At 55.2% G+C, this 13,962-nt stretch overlaps 2 protein-coding genes across 6 annotated transcripts; both read right to left on the minus strand.

Annotated features, from left to right (window-relative positions):
- Positions 1–135: 135 nt before the first annotated feature.
- Positions 136–2,368, minus strand: ARL6IP4 (ARF like GTPase 6 interacting protein 4). 4 transcript variants are annotated; one of them, XM_069496765.1, is made up of 6 exons: positions 2,232–2,368; positions 1,860–2,030; positions 1,225–1,530; positions 1,023–1,140; positions 509–578; positions 136–428 (listed from the first exon to the last, which is right to left on the minus strand). In XM_069496765.1, exons 2-6 carry the CDS (start codon positions 2,017–2,019, stop codon positions 372–374), a joined length of 711 nt encoding a protein of 236 aa, XP_069352866.1. In that variant the 5' UTR covers positions 2,020–2,030; positions 2,232–2,368; the 3' UTR covers positions 136–371. The 4 variants fall into 4 exon arrangements, with proteins under 4 accessions (XP_069352866.1, XP_069352870.1, XP_069352868.1 ...); XM_069496769.1 differs by lacking the exon at positions 2,232–2,368 and having other exon boundaries at positions 1,225–1,506; positions 1,893–2,094; XM_069496767.1 differs by lacking the exon at positions 2,232–2,368 and having other exon boundaries at positions 1,893–2,094.
- Positions 2,369–3,166: 798 nt separating this feature from the next.
- On the minus strand, positions 3,167–7,169 carry OGFOD2 (2-oxoglutarate and iron dependent oxygenase domain containing 2). 2 transcript variants are annotated; one of them, XM_069497065.1, is made up of 7 exons: positions 6,939–7,169; positions 6,459–6,515; positions 5,619–5,732; positions 5,443–5,542; positions 4,269–4,396; positions 3,777–4,034; positions 3,167–3,704 (listed from the first exon to the last, which is right to left on the minus strand). In XM_069497065.1, the coding sequence occupies exons 1-7, from the start codon at positions 7,068–7,070 to the stop codon at positions 3,441–3,443; spliced, it is 1,053 nt and encodes a 350-aa protein (XP_069353166.1). In that variant the 5' UTR covers positions 7,071–7,169; the 3' UTR covers positions 3,167–3,440. The 2 variants fall into 2 exon arrangements, with proteins under 2 accessions (XP_069353166.1, XP_069353167.1); XM_069497066.1 differs by lacking the exons at positions 5,443–5,542; positions 5,619–5,732; positions 6,939–7,169 and having other exon boundaries at positions 6,459–6,507.
- Positions 7,170–13,962: the final 6,793 nt, after the last annotated feature.

Raw genomic sequence — 13,962 nt, forward strand, 5'->3', positions numbered from 1 at the left:
CTGAGGATGAGGGCGGAGGCAGCTGGTGTGGCCTGTGTTCACTGCCACCAGGGGACACCAGCTTTGCCCAGAAGCTCCTGGAGGTCAGGTAGCACTCTCTCCTCCCCCCACACAAAAAGCCACAGAACAGAGCACGTCTATAACCACGGAACCTTTAATATCTGGGAAGCTTCTCTCTTTCGGGGGTGGGGGATGCTAAGCCGGTGACCCCGTTCTCCACCCCCTGCACCCGAGAACAGGCTGGCAGAGCTAGAGGTTAAGCCACATGACAAAAAGCAAACGGCACCCAGCAGGCTTCCTGCTGCCACCCCGAGACCTGCCTCCGGGCTGGGCCACCAGCAAGGTCCAGAGGCCTTGGGCAGCCCGGGCCCTCAGGGGAGCAGCCCGGCTCGCATCTGGAAGGCCAGGCCGTCCCCTCGGGTGGCTTGCTGGGGAAGAAAGCACACAAAAGGGGGGAACATCAGAAGCAGAGCTGAGGGTGGACGGTGGGCAAAGGGGCAACACCAACCTTGTTGATCTCTCTGTGTCGTTCTTTGGTTACAATTTCCTCCAAGACCTCGCCGTCTCCCTTGATAAGCCTGGGGCGGGGGGAGGGTGTTCATTCAGCAAGGACTAGGCAGAGCCCCTAATGCCAGAGCAACAGAAACAGCACCCAGCAGAGTGGTCCCAGGGCTCCGGCCCCACCACCTTGAGCAGGCAGACCTGGGCGCTCAGCCCCTCTCCTCCCCAAGACAGGGATGAAGAAGCCAAGGTGGGCTGTGCCTTGCCAGCCTCCCCCATCAGCCTGGCCCACAGCAGCCCTTGGAAGAGGCTCCTCGGGCCTTTCCTGATCCTGCAACTGCTTACTCCAGGCAATGGGGAGCAGCAGCTGAGGTGTCGCATCACAAGTGACTGTCCTTTTACCCCACACGTGGCCTTTTTAGCACAGCAGCATCCACTACCCCTCCTTCCTGAGTGCACATCTTAGGCCAACGCTTCCAGACCCAGCGGTGTGGGGCCGAGCTGTGCCGAGGGCTCCGCACCTGGTTCGTCCCGTCTCGGGGTCCACCACCTTGCGGATGACACTCTGCCGAGCATCCCACTCTTCCTTCGTCATGGGCTTCATGGCCTGAATGCGGGACTTCTGCTCGTCCGTCAGGACTGGAAGAGAACATGGGAGCTGGTGGCCAGGCCTGGGGGAGGGGACCCTCCCCCTCGTGCACACAACACAGGGCAGCAGGGCACCTGGGCCGTCCTCTTCCTCCCCCAACGATCTGTGCCACTGGTCCAGAGAGGGGCCGGGCAGAGCCTCAGCCTGCTGCACTTCTGCCTTCTCCTTGCCTTTCTTCTTCAGCTTCTTCCTTTTCTTCTTCTTCCTCCTCTTCTTGTCCTTGTGTTTCCCCCGCTTCTTCCGGCCACTGCTGGAAGAAGGGGAGGAGGAAGAGGAGGAAGAGGAGCTAGAAGAACTGGAAGAGGAGGAGGAAGAGCTGGATCGTGGTCTCCTCCGGGCCTTGTGCTTGCTTCTCTCTGTGATGCAGGGAGAAGGTGAGGCTGGAAGGCCGGGAGCGGAAAAAGCAAACCTTTGTTCCCTGGCTCTGGAGTGGGGCAGGCTCAGGCCGTCTGCAGGGTGGGACCCTCCAAGCAGGGCTTTCCAGAGCAGAAACCGGCTCTTACCCTGGAGGAGCACCCTCTGGGCTCCCGAAGTCACTGTCTGCCCAGAAGGAGGGCGGCCACCCCCCATCTGCCCAACACGCATGATTAAGTGTTCCCTCCTGATACTCCGAGCCCCTGCCTACTGCTCACTCCGATTTCCCCACAGCCGCCTACGCTGCCTCCCGTCAAGTCGCTGCACCCCCTTCCCCAATCCCTGCGGTCCTCACCCTCCGCCCCGGGGGTAGTGCTGGCCCTGCGACTTTGGGATCCAGAGGCTGAACAGTTCTTCGAAGCGTCCTTACTACTCTTCTTCCTCTTCTTTTCCGACCCTCGCCCCCGGGACCGGCTGCGACTCCGCGAGTGCTTGCGAGAGCCGACGTGAGCCATAGCGCCGCTGGCTGGAGAAGGAGAAGCGCTTAATCCGAGGACCCCTTTGGGACCTGGCCCTCGGGACGCCCAGTACCTGTGGCCGCCCCGGGAAACTGCGCGATCCTCTCCCACCCCCACCCTCGGGGACTCCAGCTTCTCCGCGACTCCAGATCCTGCACAGCGGCCCCTTTAAGGGCGCGTCCCCGCCCGGACGCTCCACGCCTGCGCACCCGGCTCGGAGCCCCGGGGAACTGGCCGCAATCCTCCACCGCGAGAGACGCTTTGAGTCCTTTCCCGCCCGCTCCTGCCTTCCAGCCCGCGCCCTCTACGGCCTCGCCGCCTTGAAGGGGCCCCCGGGGCTGCTCTGTCTCTACCTCAACCGCCCGTCGGGCTAGAGCGCCAGCCCGAGCCACGCCTTCGCGTGAGGAAGCGAAGGCAAGGTGGCTTCCGGCCAGGGGCGCTTCACGGGAGGCTGTCCGGCTGGGAAGCGAGGCGCTGCTGCTTGTCGTTCCCACGACCCGGGTTCCGTCCTTGGAGCAGAGGCGAGCTGGGCAGCCAGGCTTCGGTCTCCAGGCAGGTGCGAGGCAGCGCCCGCGCTCGCAGCTCCGCGCCCAGCCAAGGCCGCGCTCTCTGGTCCCTCACGCCTGTGTTGCCGAAGCTGCACCCTCTCCCAAGACCGCCCTTTGGGCGCGCACCCGCAGCACCGGCCACCTCCACGCCCAGGGAAGAAGGCGACCCTCCTGCACGCCGCTCGCTTCCCCTGCTTGTTTGCGGACCTGTCCACTCCACCAGACTGTGAGCTCCAGGCTGAGACGCCTGGGTCTATCCGACGTCCCCACCCAGTGATACAGAGGTCGCAAGCTCAAGTGGCGGTAAGGAGCCACAGACATCTTGACGATGAATGAGGGGGTGGACCACAGGCCCGTCTAGAGTGTGACGCTGCGACTCTGCTCCAGCTGATCTCTGCAATGTGGGAGTGGGGCCTGGTGTGTCCACCTTCCCGGGGAAACCAGAACGCAAGATTTCAATACGGAAACCCCCTCGTTTTCAAACGTGTAACCTAAAGAAAGCATGGCTGTGCTTGTCATCCAATCTTGGGACCACCAAGTTGCAAACTCTTCAACAATAACGACGGCAGCAAACAGAACTGTTATAAAACGCTTTATAAATGTTGACACATTTGATTCTCTCCTCTGCAGCCACGTCTGTGTCCAGTGGCTCCCTGCCCTCTGGTTTCCCTCACTCCCTTAAGGCTGTGCTCTCCATGAAGCTCCATATCACACTCTGCTTCCAACAAACCTCAACTAAGCCAGTCTGTCTGGCCAAAGAATGATCCAGAAGCCAGCATGTCCTTTGGAACCAACAAGTGCAGTGGCCTGCGGGGAGTTTATTTCTGCCCTTATCTGCCACACCCTCCCCCACACGGGGTGGAACCAGGCTCAGGTCAGTGCACACACGTCCACTGTGGCAGGCTCCTCTCGGGTGAAGCCATCTCCAAAGCCCTCGTCGTCCACCAAGTCAGGTTCTCGGCAGCACATGGGACAGAGACGGTTGCGCACAGCAGAGGCCCGGAGCCAGATGACCAGGTTCCAGCGCTCACCAGTGCCCAGGGGCCGGGCACCATGCAGCTGGCCACCTCGGTGCAGGACACCCTGGCCCACCACGTGCTCTACCTCCAGGGGCTCCGTCTGGGCTGCAGGTGCCTGTGGATGGTAGGACTCAGGCCTGGGCACCCACGGCTGCCCCAGGCCCTGCCCCATGGGTCACACACTCACCTGGAAGAAGCCCCCGAAATAGAGGGCACCCCCTGTAAAGGCCTTGCCCAGGGCCACGTTGAGGGTGAGCTCGGCATTATCATAGTGGCAGCCCAGCTCACGGTCCTGGCCTGGTGCATACTTGACCACGAAGGCACGGTGGCTGTCAAGCTGGCCCCCACCACAGTCTGGGTACAGGAGGGCCATCAGCGGCTGCAGGAAGCGCTCCCGCAGCGGCGTCACCAGAGGCTCATCCAGCCCCAGCTCGTGTAGCAGCACCTGGGAGAAGATCCCTGAGGTCAGTAGGGAGACTGGGGGGGGGGGGGGCCGCCCTGCAGCCCAGGGAGTTCCTCAGCGTGTGCCAAGGACGGTGCCGGGTGCCTTGTCCCGCTGCACAGTGTTGCTACCATGATCTCATTTCACAGGCGGGGCACGCAGCTCGTCTGCAGCACCTGGACACACCTCCCTGACTCCAGCCACCCTCCTCGTGCCCCCGGGCCAGGCCTCACCCACCCCATAGTTGTTCATGGTGTTGGGCCTTCCCTTGGGCATGTCCGACTGCTCGAAGTGGTCCAGCTCCTCCAGCAGGGCCTGGCAGAATGGTGCCGTGAACACGGGCACCCGGTAGATGCGCTTCTCCTCTGCAGAGGGAGGGACAGTCTGTCAGCTGGTGTGGGCCGGACAGGCCTGGGTTTCAATCTCCTTGTGAGCTGTGGGAGCTCAGGCCTGTCTTTTCACTTCCCCCCAGCCTCAGTTTCCTCATCTGTACCATGGGGACAAGGAGGGCGCTCCCCTCTCAGAGCTGCTGTGATGATTACACGTGATGTGTGAGAAGCAGGGGAGGCCATGTCACGTGCTCCCTGCTTGGCCCCGGAGCCTCTCCCCTGACTCCACGAGTGCCCACAGGGCTGGCCTCCAGAACTCAGATGTGGGTCCTGAGGCCCAGAGAAGGGAAGGGAGTAGCCCAGGGACATCTAGCAGGCCAGTGACAGAGCCCAGCTGGGACCACAGGGCCAACATCAGGCTCTCTCTGCACCCCCTTCCCCCTGGCAAGCCTCCAAAGTCTGCACCCCAACCCAGAAGTGTCTCTGGAAGCCTCTGTTCCCCACACAAGAAGGCCAAGAGGGGCTGCTCTTCCTTGCTGGGCCCTGAGGGAAGAAGCCAGGCTGAGAATGGAAACCTAAACATTTTTTGGCAGATGCACCAATGCCCAGGGTACAGGGCTGGTGTGCCCCTGACACGGCCACCTTGTAGCCTGGCGCCTGCCCCAGCCAAACAGCCTCAGCACAGTCTCAACTGCTGGGGAGTGGGAGGCAATGAGGAGGGTACCCCCAGGCTGGGAGGGTGTTCATCCCACCTAAGCCCCCCAACAGAGCATTCCTTGCCAATCCCTTAACCATGCCCACACCTGTCTCAAATGTCCCTTCATTGGGCTCTTTGATCAGCCCTGTTTGAGTGTGCCAGGTGTCACACACCTGACAGAAACACCCTCTACTTGTTGGATGAGTGAATGAATGAACGAACACAGACACCCTGCTCCTGGCAGTCTGGTACCCCTGGCCCTTCCAGCTCCTGCTGGTTTGGTTTTTGGAGACAGATGGTGGCTAGAGGGACCCCAGTCTCCCACACCCAGGTATCCCAGGCTCCCCCCAACCCATCCTGCCAGGCCACGGGGCCAAGACCTCACCTGACACTGTCTCCAGCCGCTGGAGAAGGCCCTTGAGGTCTGCACCCGGGGATGTGGTATACTGAGCCACGGCCAGAAACTCGGGAGCCAGAGCTGCATCCTGGGGACAGCACACACCAGCGGTGAGGCAGGCAGCCCCCAGGCCTGATGCCGCCCTCAAGCTCCCTGCCTAGTACCTGCAGCGAGTTGTAGACCTCGGGCCGTGCCGGGTGGTAGGAGCTTGCGATGAGGGCTTTCCTAGCAGCCGACTCCTGCCCCAGCCGCCGCCGCCGCTCCACCTCCTGCTCGAGCTGGGGTGGCACAGGGCTCGGTTATCAGGTGGGCCTCCCATCCCCCGAGGCCGTCGTACAGATGAAGAAACTGAGGCCCGGGAAGGGCAGGGCAGGGCTCAGGCTGGAAGCCAAGTCTGCCTCCCTGCACTCCTGAATCTATCACAGTCAACTGCAAGTGCCAAACTGTTGGCTAAAGGGGACTTCTAGAAGCGAGCCCCTCCGTTTTGGGCTGCTCCAGCCTCAGCCTGGCTACGATGAGAACCCCTGGAGGTACCTCAACCAGCCAGGCCCACCTGGGGAGAGGAACAGAGTCACAGTCAAGTCCTGAGGCTGCCGAGGACTCTCCTGGGAAGCTCGGTTGGGGAGGAGGTCAGAGCGGAGCAACGGCAGCCCTGGCACCGGCCTAAGTGGGGAGTGGAGAGGTATGAAGAGCCCAGGGCCTGCCTGGTGGCTCAGCTCTGCCTGCTGCAAAATCTTGGGCAAGTGACTCCCCTTTCTGAGCCTGTTTCTTGACCCAAAATGGGGGTGAAGGTTGTGCCTAACTCACAGCTGTTAAGAAGAGCATGGCATAGATCACTTGGCATTTCCCACTTTCTCCCTCCTTCTGGTGCAAGACGCAGGTGAGGGGGCAGGAAGGGGGCAAGGGATCAGGGACTGACAAGGCTGAGGCTAAGAGACCCCTCAAACTGTTGACACAAATCGCAACAGGCAGGGCTAGGCTGCGCAGGGTGCGGGGAGTGTTACCTCTGCCAGCAGCTCCTGGAAGTCCTTGGTGCTGACACAGCCTCGGCTGCGCAGGATCTGGGAGCAGAAATACCGGTGAGCATGACTGACCTTGGGCAAGTCCCTTAACGTCTGTAGGCCTCAGTTTCCCCTCTTTAAAGTGGAGAGGAGAGGCTCGACCTCACAGGATCATTCAGAGTATGCACTGTGATAACCTCGGTAAGCACGGAGCAGGGTTCCCTTCCCGAATGCTCTCAGGCTCCCACAACAGGGCCCTGCCCTGGGCACTCTGCAGATGTTCATTCGTTCTGTCCTCACGACATCCTCACTAAGGAGATCTATTACCCCCGTTTAGAGTGAGGAAACTGAGGCACGGAGAGATTAAGTCATTCTTGCCGTATCTGAGTATGCAGAGCGCGCCGCGGGCAAAGCAGACAACCTTGGGGACTAAGGTCCCTCCTCCACTCCGCCCGATTGGGGGAGCCAAGAGGGGCCGCTCACCGGGCCGTAGTCCCGGCGCAGCTGCTCTTCGCCCCGGAAGCGCAGGTGCAGCCCGTAGCGCGCCACATACAGGTTCTCGGAGCAGAAGCAGGCGCAGCGGTAGAAGCGCCGGGGTGCCTCAGCAGTCGCCATGGTGAAGCGCCGCGCCTTCCGGCCGGCTTCCGTAGAGGCACTTCCGGGTACGCCCCCAGCTGCGGGAGGTGTGGCCTCAGCGGCCAAGGGGCCGTTCTAAATTCCCAAGAACAGAAAAGAAGGAAGACGCTCCTGGCCAGAAAACGGTCCGCGGAGGAGAATGATGCTCCTCGGCTCGCAGCGCTCTCGTCCCTCCTCGCGATTTCCCCACCCATCAGGCGGGGACTAATGGCCCCACTTCACCGATAGGTGGACGGACTGAGTCAGGCCTTCACAGGACGCGGCGGTTGGGACTCAGAACCCCAAGGCCTTTTACTTAAACGCCGCCCCGGCTTCTGCACAGAGCTGCGGGAGAACCAGCCGACCCGTGAGGAAGACTGAGGACAGTCCGCGGAGCTCTGAGGCCCGACCTCGTTCTCGCCAGCTGCTAGCTAGCATCGTGCAGTTTCTGTGCGGAAGAGCTTGGATTTGACATTTACCCCGGGTCCCTGCCAGGTGCTTCCGGCCCCTCCTCCACGATCTCAGGCTATGCAGCAGATTGCCCCAGTGAGTGTCTCCACGAAAACGCTCCGTCTCGCGTGACTTCCGGTGGCGTTCCTAAATGACTGCGGGTGGGCGGGGCCAGGTGCGGGAAGCGGCGGTGGGGGGGCGGGGAACGGGCGTTGTCTGCCGGCAGTGACACCCCCTCGTGCGGACCAGGTACAAGTTCGGCACAGCAGATGTGTGAGACCACATTGTTAATGGCTTATAGGGCTTGCGTCCCGATCTTGGGGAGACCTATCTCAGCACACAGAGGCCCTGCCTCGGCGTCCCTATCATTGTCCACCGTGTACCCCTTAGGCCTAGGCCCACAAAGCCCCGTAAAGACCTCGGACGGCAGCCCCATTGCTCAGATGGAAAAACCGAGGCGCCAAGCAGGGGAGGAAGTCGTGTCCCCTGGACTTGATTCCTGATCCCTGCCCTAGCGTCTCCTCCATGGCTCGGCGTGGTGCGGGGATGGAGGTGGGAAGGACGACTCCAGGCTTTACCACAGATGGCAGCTCTGTTGACCGAGCCTCCTCTCTACCCAGACCTGTGATGACGGATCCACCACCCACCTTCTCTCTTTTCCTCCCTACGGCGGCAAACCTTTGAGCTAGGTTCTGTTGGAAACCATATTACTGATGGGGAAACTGAGGTTCTGAGAGGTGCGGTAGCCCGCCCCAGGTCACACATCCAGCGAGGAGCAGGCATGGGTTTTGAACCCAACCTCCTGCCCTCTGAATTCCCCCGTTCACCACCACAGGATTTCCCCGAGTGGTGGGATTACGTGGGATTTTGGATTTTCTCTTTGTGTCTGTTGGCATTTTCTCACGGACTCTGCTGGAGCCCAGCCTGAGCCTCCTGAAGCTAGTAGGCTCCCGCAAGGAGGAGAATGACCATCAGGGACCTACCTGCACCTCCCTCAAGGTCCCAGCTCCCCAGCCTGAGAAGGTGTTTAAAGTTTTACAGTGGTCTTGATTGCCCAGCGATAGTGAGGGCCCCGCTCTCCAGGAAAGGATCCTTTTCCCCGGCTCGATGTACTTTACCCCTCACTGCTTTCTCCTCCAGGAGGCCCAGGGCAGGCCTGCTCCCCAGCCGGCCACCGCCTCACCCCCACCCTCAGCTAACCCACTTGGATTTCTGCCTTTGCAGCAGTTTGCAAGATGAGCATGTTCTGCTTATCAGTTTAGATTGGCCCTCCCCATGGGCCCCTCCTCCTTGCGGGCAGTGTCCCCAACTCCTCTGACTGGGCTTAGTTATGAAAAGGAATAGCAGCAAGAACAGTATTTATTAGTAAACACTGAATCCACGTGTGCTGCCAGCCAGCACTGGTGTGCGCCTTTACTCATTATACAGACGAGGAAACTGAGGCTCAGTGAGGTACAGGGACCTGTCTGGAGTCATAAACCTAGTGAGTAGCAGAACCAGAGTTAGAACACTCCAGGATTAGAATATACTTCTATCTGACTCCGGGACTTGTGTGTGTATATATTGTATTTGTATGTATGTGTATATGCATGTGCAAATATGTATATGTATGTATATGTGTATATGTACACATACTGTTTAAGATCACATAGAGCTGCAGTCACCGAGCCCTGGGCCATGGACCAGTACCAGTCTGTGGCCTGTTAGGAACTGGGCTGCACAGCAGGAGGTGAGCGGCCGGTGAGTGAGAGGCTTCATCTGTATTTATAGCCACTCCCCATTGCTCGAATTATCACCTGGGCTCTGCCTCCCCCCACCCCACCCCCCAGGTCCATGGAAAAATTGTCTTCCATGAAACCGGTCCCTGGTGCCAAAAATGTTGGGGACCACTGACATAGAGCTCACATACAAGAAAAGGGCACAAATCATAAGTATACCATGCGATGAAGTTTCACAAACTGGACACGCCATGTAACCAGATCCAAAACAACATTCCAGCCCCACAGAAGGCTCCCTATGTCTCCTCACAGCCACTACCCACCTCCCAAGGGCAATCACTACTTTGACTTCTAATAGGAAAGGTTAGTCCTGCCTGTTCTTGAATTGGATACAAATAAAAATCGTATGGTATGTACTATTTCATATCTGCCTTCTCTCACTCAGTGTTACACTCTTGAAATTCATCCATGCTGTCAGGTAGAGCAGCAGTTCATTCTTCTTGGTGGCTGCGCTGTGTCCCTTGAGGGAACATTCTGTAATTCACTGGCCCATTCTCCAACTCGTAGGTATTTGCATTGTTTCCAGTTTGGAGATGTTGTGAATGAAGCTACTATGAACATTCTTTTTTTTTATTATTATGGTTTAATATATATAACATAAAATTCACCATTTTAACCACTTTTAATAGACTCCTTTTAAGGGCAGTTTTGGGTTCACAGCAAAATTGAGTGGCAAGTACAGAGGGTTCCTATATGTCCCTTGGCACCCACAACACACGCAGCCTCCCTCACCATCAACGTCCCGCACCAGAGGGCTCCCTTCGTTACGGCCAATGAACCCACATCGACACATCACTTCACCCAAAGTCCATAGTTTACGTTAGGGTTCCCTCTTGGAGTTGTATGTTCTAGTTTGTGACAAATGTGTATGACATGTGTCTGCCATTGCTGCATCACACAGAGCATTCTCACTGCCCTCAATAGCCTCTGTGCTCCCCTGTTCATCTCTCCCTCCCCACTACCCCTGGCAACCACTTTTTACTGTCTCCATAGTTTTGCCTTTCCCAGCATGGCATAGAGTTGCAATCATACAGTACGCAGCCTTTTCAGACTGGCTTCTCTCACTTCATAGTAAGCACCTAGTGTCGCTCGGCGTGTTTGCGTAGCTGCAGACCTGCTTTCTTTTTAGCTCCGAATAATAGTCTGTCATCTGGATGTACCACAGTTTACCCATTCACCTACTGAAGGACATCTTGGGTGCTTCCAAGTTTAGGCAATTATGAATAAAGCGTCTTTGTTTGTTATAATTTTATTTTTTTAATTGAAAAATTATACTTGTACATATGCGTGGGGTATATAGTGACATTTCTGTACATGTACTGTGCAGTGATCAGATCAGGGTAGGTAGCATCTCAATCATCTCAATCATTTATCATTTCTCTGCGTTGGGAACATTCAATAGAATAAAGCTTCTGTAAACATCCATGTACAGGTTTCTGTGTGGACACAAGTTTTCAACTCCTCTTGGTAAATACCAAGGAGTGTGATTGCTGGATCACGTGATAAGAGTATATTTAGCTTTGTAAGAAACCGCCAAACCGTCTTCCAAAGTAGCTGTATGATTTTGCATTCTCACCAGCAGTGAGTAAGAGTTCCTTTCGCTCCACATCTTTGGCAGCATTTAGTGTTGTCAGTGTTCCCGATTTTGGCCATTCTAATAGGTGTATAGTGGTATCACACTATTTTAATTTGCATGTCCATGATGACATAAGATGTGGAGTGTCTTTTCATATGCTCATTTGCATTTGCTACCTGTGTGTCTTCTTCAGTGAGGTGTCTGCTAAGGTCTTTGGCCTTCTTTTTTTTTTTTTTTTTTTTAAAGAGACGGCTCGTTCTGTTGCCCAAGCTGGAGTACAGTGGCAGGATCATAGCTCACTGTAACCTGGAACTCGTGGGCTCAAGCGATCCTCCTGCTTCAGCCTCCCAAGTAGCTGGGAGTACAGGCAGGCACCACGCCCAGCTAATTTTTCTATTTTTTGTAGAGATGGGGTCTGGCTATGTTGCCCAGGCTGCTCTTTTTTTTTTTTTTTTTTTTTTTTGAGACAGAGTCTCACTCTGTTGCCCAGGCTAGAGTGAGTGCCGTGGCGTCAGCCTAGCTCACAGCAACCTCAAACTCCTGGGCTCAAGCGATCCTCCTGTCTCAGCCTCCCGAGTAGCTGGGACTACAGGCATGCGCCACCATGCCCGGCTAATTTTTTCTATATATATTTTTAGCTGTCCATATAATTTCTTTCTATTTTTAGTAGAGGTGGGGTCTCGCTCTTGCTCAGGCTGGTCTCGAACTCCTGAGCTCAAACGATCCGCCCACCTCGGCCTCCCAGAGTGCTAGGATTACAGGCGTGAGCCACCGCGCCCGGCCCAGGCTGCTCTTGAACTCCAGGCCTCAAGCAATCCTCCCACCTCAGCATCCCAAAATGATGGAATTACAGGCATAAGGCCCATTTTTTAATTGGGTTGTTTTCTTGTTTCGTTTTAAGAGTTCTTTGTCTAGTTCAGATAACAGTTCTTATGAGATATATCTTTTGCAAATATTTTCTCCCAGTCTCTGGCTTGTCCTTTTATTCTCTTGATGATGTCTTTCACAGAGCAGAAAATTTTAAATTTAATGAAGTCCAGCTTAGCAGCTATTTCTTTCATGAATGGTGCCTTTGATGTCATGTTATAAAAAGTTATCACCAAACCCACAGTCATCAAGATTTTCTCCTATGTTATCTTCAAGTTTTGTGGTTTTGCATTTTCATTCGGGTCTGTGACCCACGTTGAGTTAATTTTTTAAAGAGTGTAAAGTCTGTGTCTAGATTCATTTTTTTTGCATGTGGCTGTCCAGCTGTGCTGGCACCATTTGTGAAAAGGACTGTCTTGTCTCCATTGCATGGCCTTTGCTCCTTTGTCAAAGATCTGTGGGCTGTGCCAGTGGGCGTCTGTTATGGTCCACTGATCTGTCTGTCTCTTCTTTTGCCAGTAGCACACTGTCGTGATTACTGTAGCTTTACAGTAAGTTTTGAAATTAGGAAATGTCATCTCTCAACTTTGTTCTTTTCCTTCAATGTTGTGTTGGCTATTCTGGGTGTTTGGCTCCTTAAACCTGAGAATCAGTTTGTCAATATCTTTTCTTTTTTTAAAATTATTTATTTATTTATTTATTTTTGAGACAGAGTCTCCCTCTGTCGCCCCAGGTAGAGTGCAGTGGCATCATCATAGCTCATAGTAACCTCAAACTCCTGGACTTAAGTGATCCTCCTGCCTCAGCGTCCCAAGTAGCTGGGACTACAGGCATGCACCACCATGCCTGGCTAATTTTTCTATTTTTAGTAGAGACGGGGTCTCGCTCTTGCCCAGGCTGGTCTCAAACTCCTGACCTCGAGCAATCCTCCCACCTCAGCCTCCCAGAGTGCTAGGGTTACAGGTGTGAGCCACTGCCCCCAGCCTGGCTTCTATTTATTTTTATTGCTGTATTTACTGTGGTAAATCCACTTCATTCTAAGCCTGGATCCTCAGTGGGTGACTGCCAGGTCTTTGGGACTGCTTCATTTGTCATCTATGTGGGGGAGAGTTATCTGTATCCCAGAATTTCCAGCAAAAGTCCTGAACTTTACCCTCCTTAAATGAATTCCTGTGGTGAGAGGAACATACACAATGGTTCTTTTCTTTTTCTTCCTCTTCTTTTTAAAATAATAGCTGTACTGAGATATACCTGAGATATACCTCACGTACCGTACCAATTCACCCATTTAAAATGTATGATTCACCCAGTGTGGTGGTGCACAACTATAGTCCCAGCCACTCAGGAAGCTGAGGCAGGAGGATCGTTTGAGCCCAGGAGTTCAAGGCCAGCCTGGGCAACATAGCCAGACCCCATGTCTAAAAATATTAAAAAGTAATAAAAATAAAGTATACATGCAATTCAGTGGTTTTAGGTATATTCACAGAGTTGTACAACCATCACCATAATCAATTTTTAGAACATTCCTCACCCCAAAAGACACTGTACTCATTAGCAGTCACTCCCACAATGGTTCTCAGTCCAAGCTGGCCTGACCCAGTGTCTGTGACTAGGCTGGGGGTGGGGTGGCTGCCACACAGCCGGGGAAGGCGGCCGCAATGTCCACCACACCTGCACTGCACTCACCTTAGCCTCGCCTTGCCTCACAACGCTGACAGCCTCCTGCAGTGCACCTGACACGGCCACTTACCTTCCCACCTGCCAAGCTCGCATTCTAAGATAGTTTTGAGAGCAGCAAGCGTAGGCCAGATCTCATTTGAAAGAGTTGCTGACCAGGATTCGAGAAGCCCGTCCTTGGCAGAGAGGGCAAGCTGTGCAAAGGTACAGAGGTGTGAGAGACAGGAGAACTTGCAAACTTGATCACTGGGAAGCCAGGTTCATGTGTAGAAATGTGATGAGGCCCACGTGTTTCTGTCAGTTTCACGTTTCTAACAGCTCGTGTTCATATTCTTTGCTGTGCTATTAGGTGCATAAATGTTCAATCATCCTGTCCTTCCCCAAAATAATCCTCGTTCCCATTTGCTGAAAGTTTTGCTGAAGGTCACACTACCCCAATGCAGTCGGTGTCTTTATTACACCCATTTCTCTGATCAAGAAACAGGCTCAGAGAGGCAAAGTCACCTACCCAAGGTCACATAGCAGAAATGACAGAGCCTGGGTG

Source organism: Eulemur rufifrons, chromosome 21 (assembly GCF_041146395.1).
Source record: "Eulemur rufifrons isolate Redbay chromosome 21, OSU_ERuf_1, whole genome shotgun sequence".
Taxonomy (NCBI): Eukaryota; Metazoa; Chordata; class Mammalia; order Primates; family Lemuridae; genus Eulemur; species Eulemur rufifrons.

Bases quoted from the DNA above. Each gene is read 5' to 3' on its own strand.
- OGFOD2 (XM_069497065.1), bottom strand. From the start codon at position 7,070: ATGGCGACTGCTGAGGCACCCCGGCGCTTCTACCGCTGCGCCTGCTTC. The intron at 6,516-6,938 runs GTGAGCGGCCCC...TTCTGCTCCCAG, and splicing joins TGCGCCGGGACTACGGCCCG to ATCCTGCGCAGCCGAGGCTG. The intron at 4,035-4,268 runs GTGGGTGAGGCC...ATCTTCTCCCAG, and splicing joins ACACCATGAACAACTATGGG to GTGCTGCTACACGAGCTGGG.
- ARL6IP4 (XM_069496765.1), bottom strand. From the start codon at position 2,019: ATGGCTCACGTCGGCTCTCGCAAGCACTCGCGGAGTCGCAGCCGGTCC. The intron at 1,531-1,859 runs GTGAGGACCGCA...CCGGCCTTCCAG, and splicing joins CACTACCCCCGGGGCGGAGG to CCTCACCTTCTCCCTGCATC. The intron at 1,141-1,224 runs GTGCCCTGCTGC...GTTCTCTTCCAG, and splicing joins GGAGGAAGAGGACGGCCCAG to TCCTGACGGACGAGCAGAAG.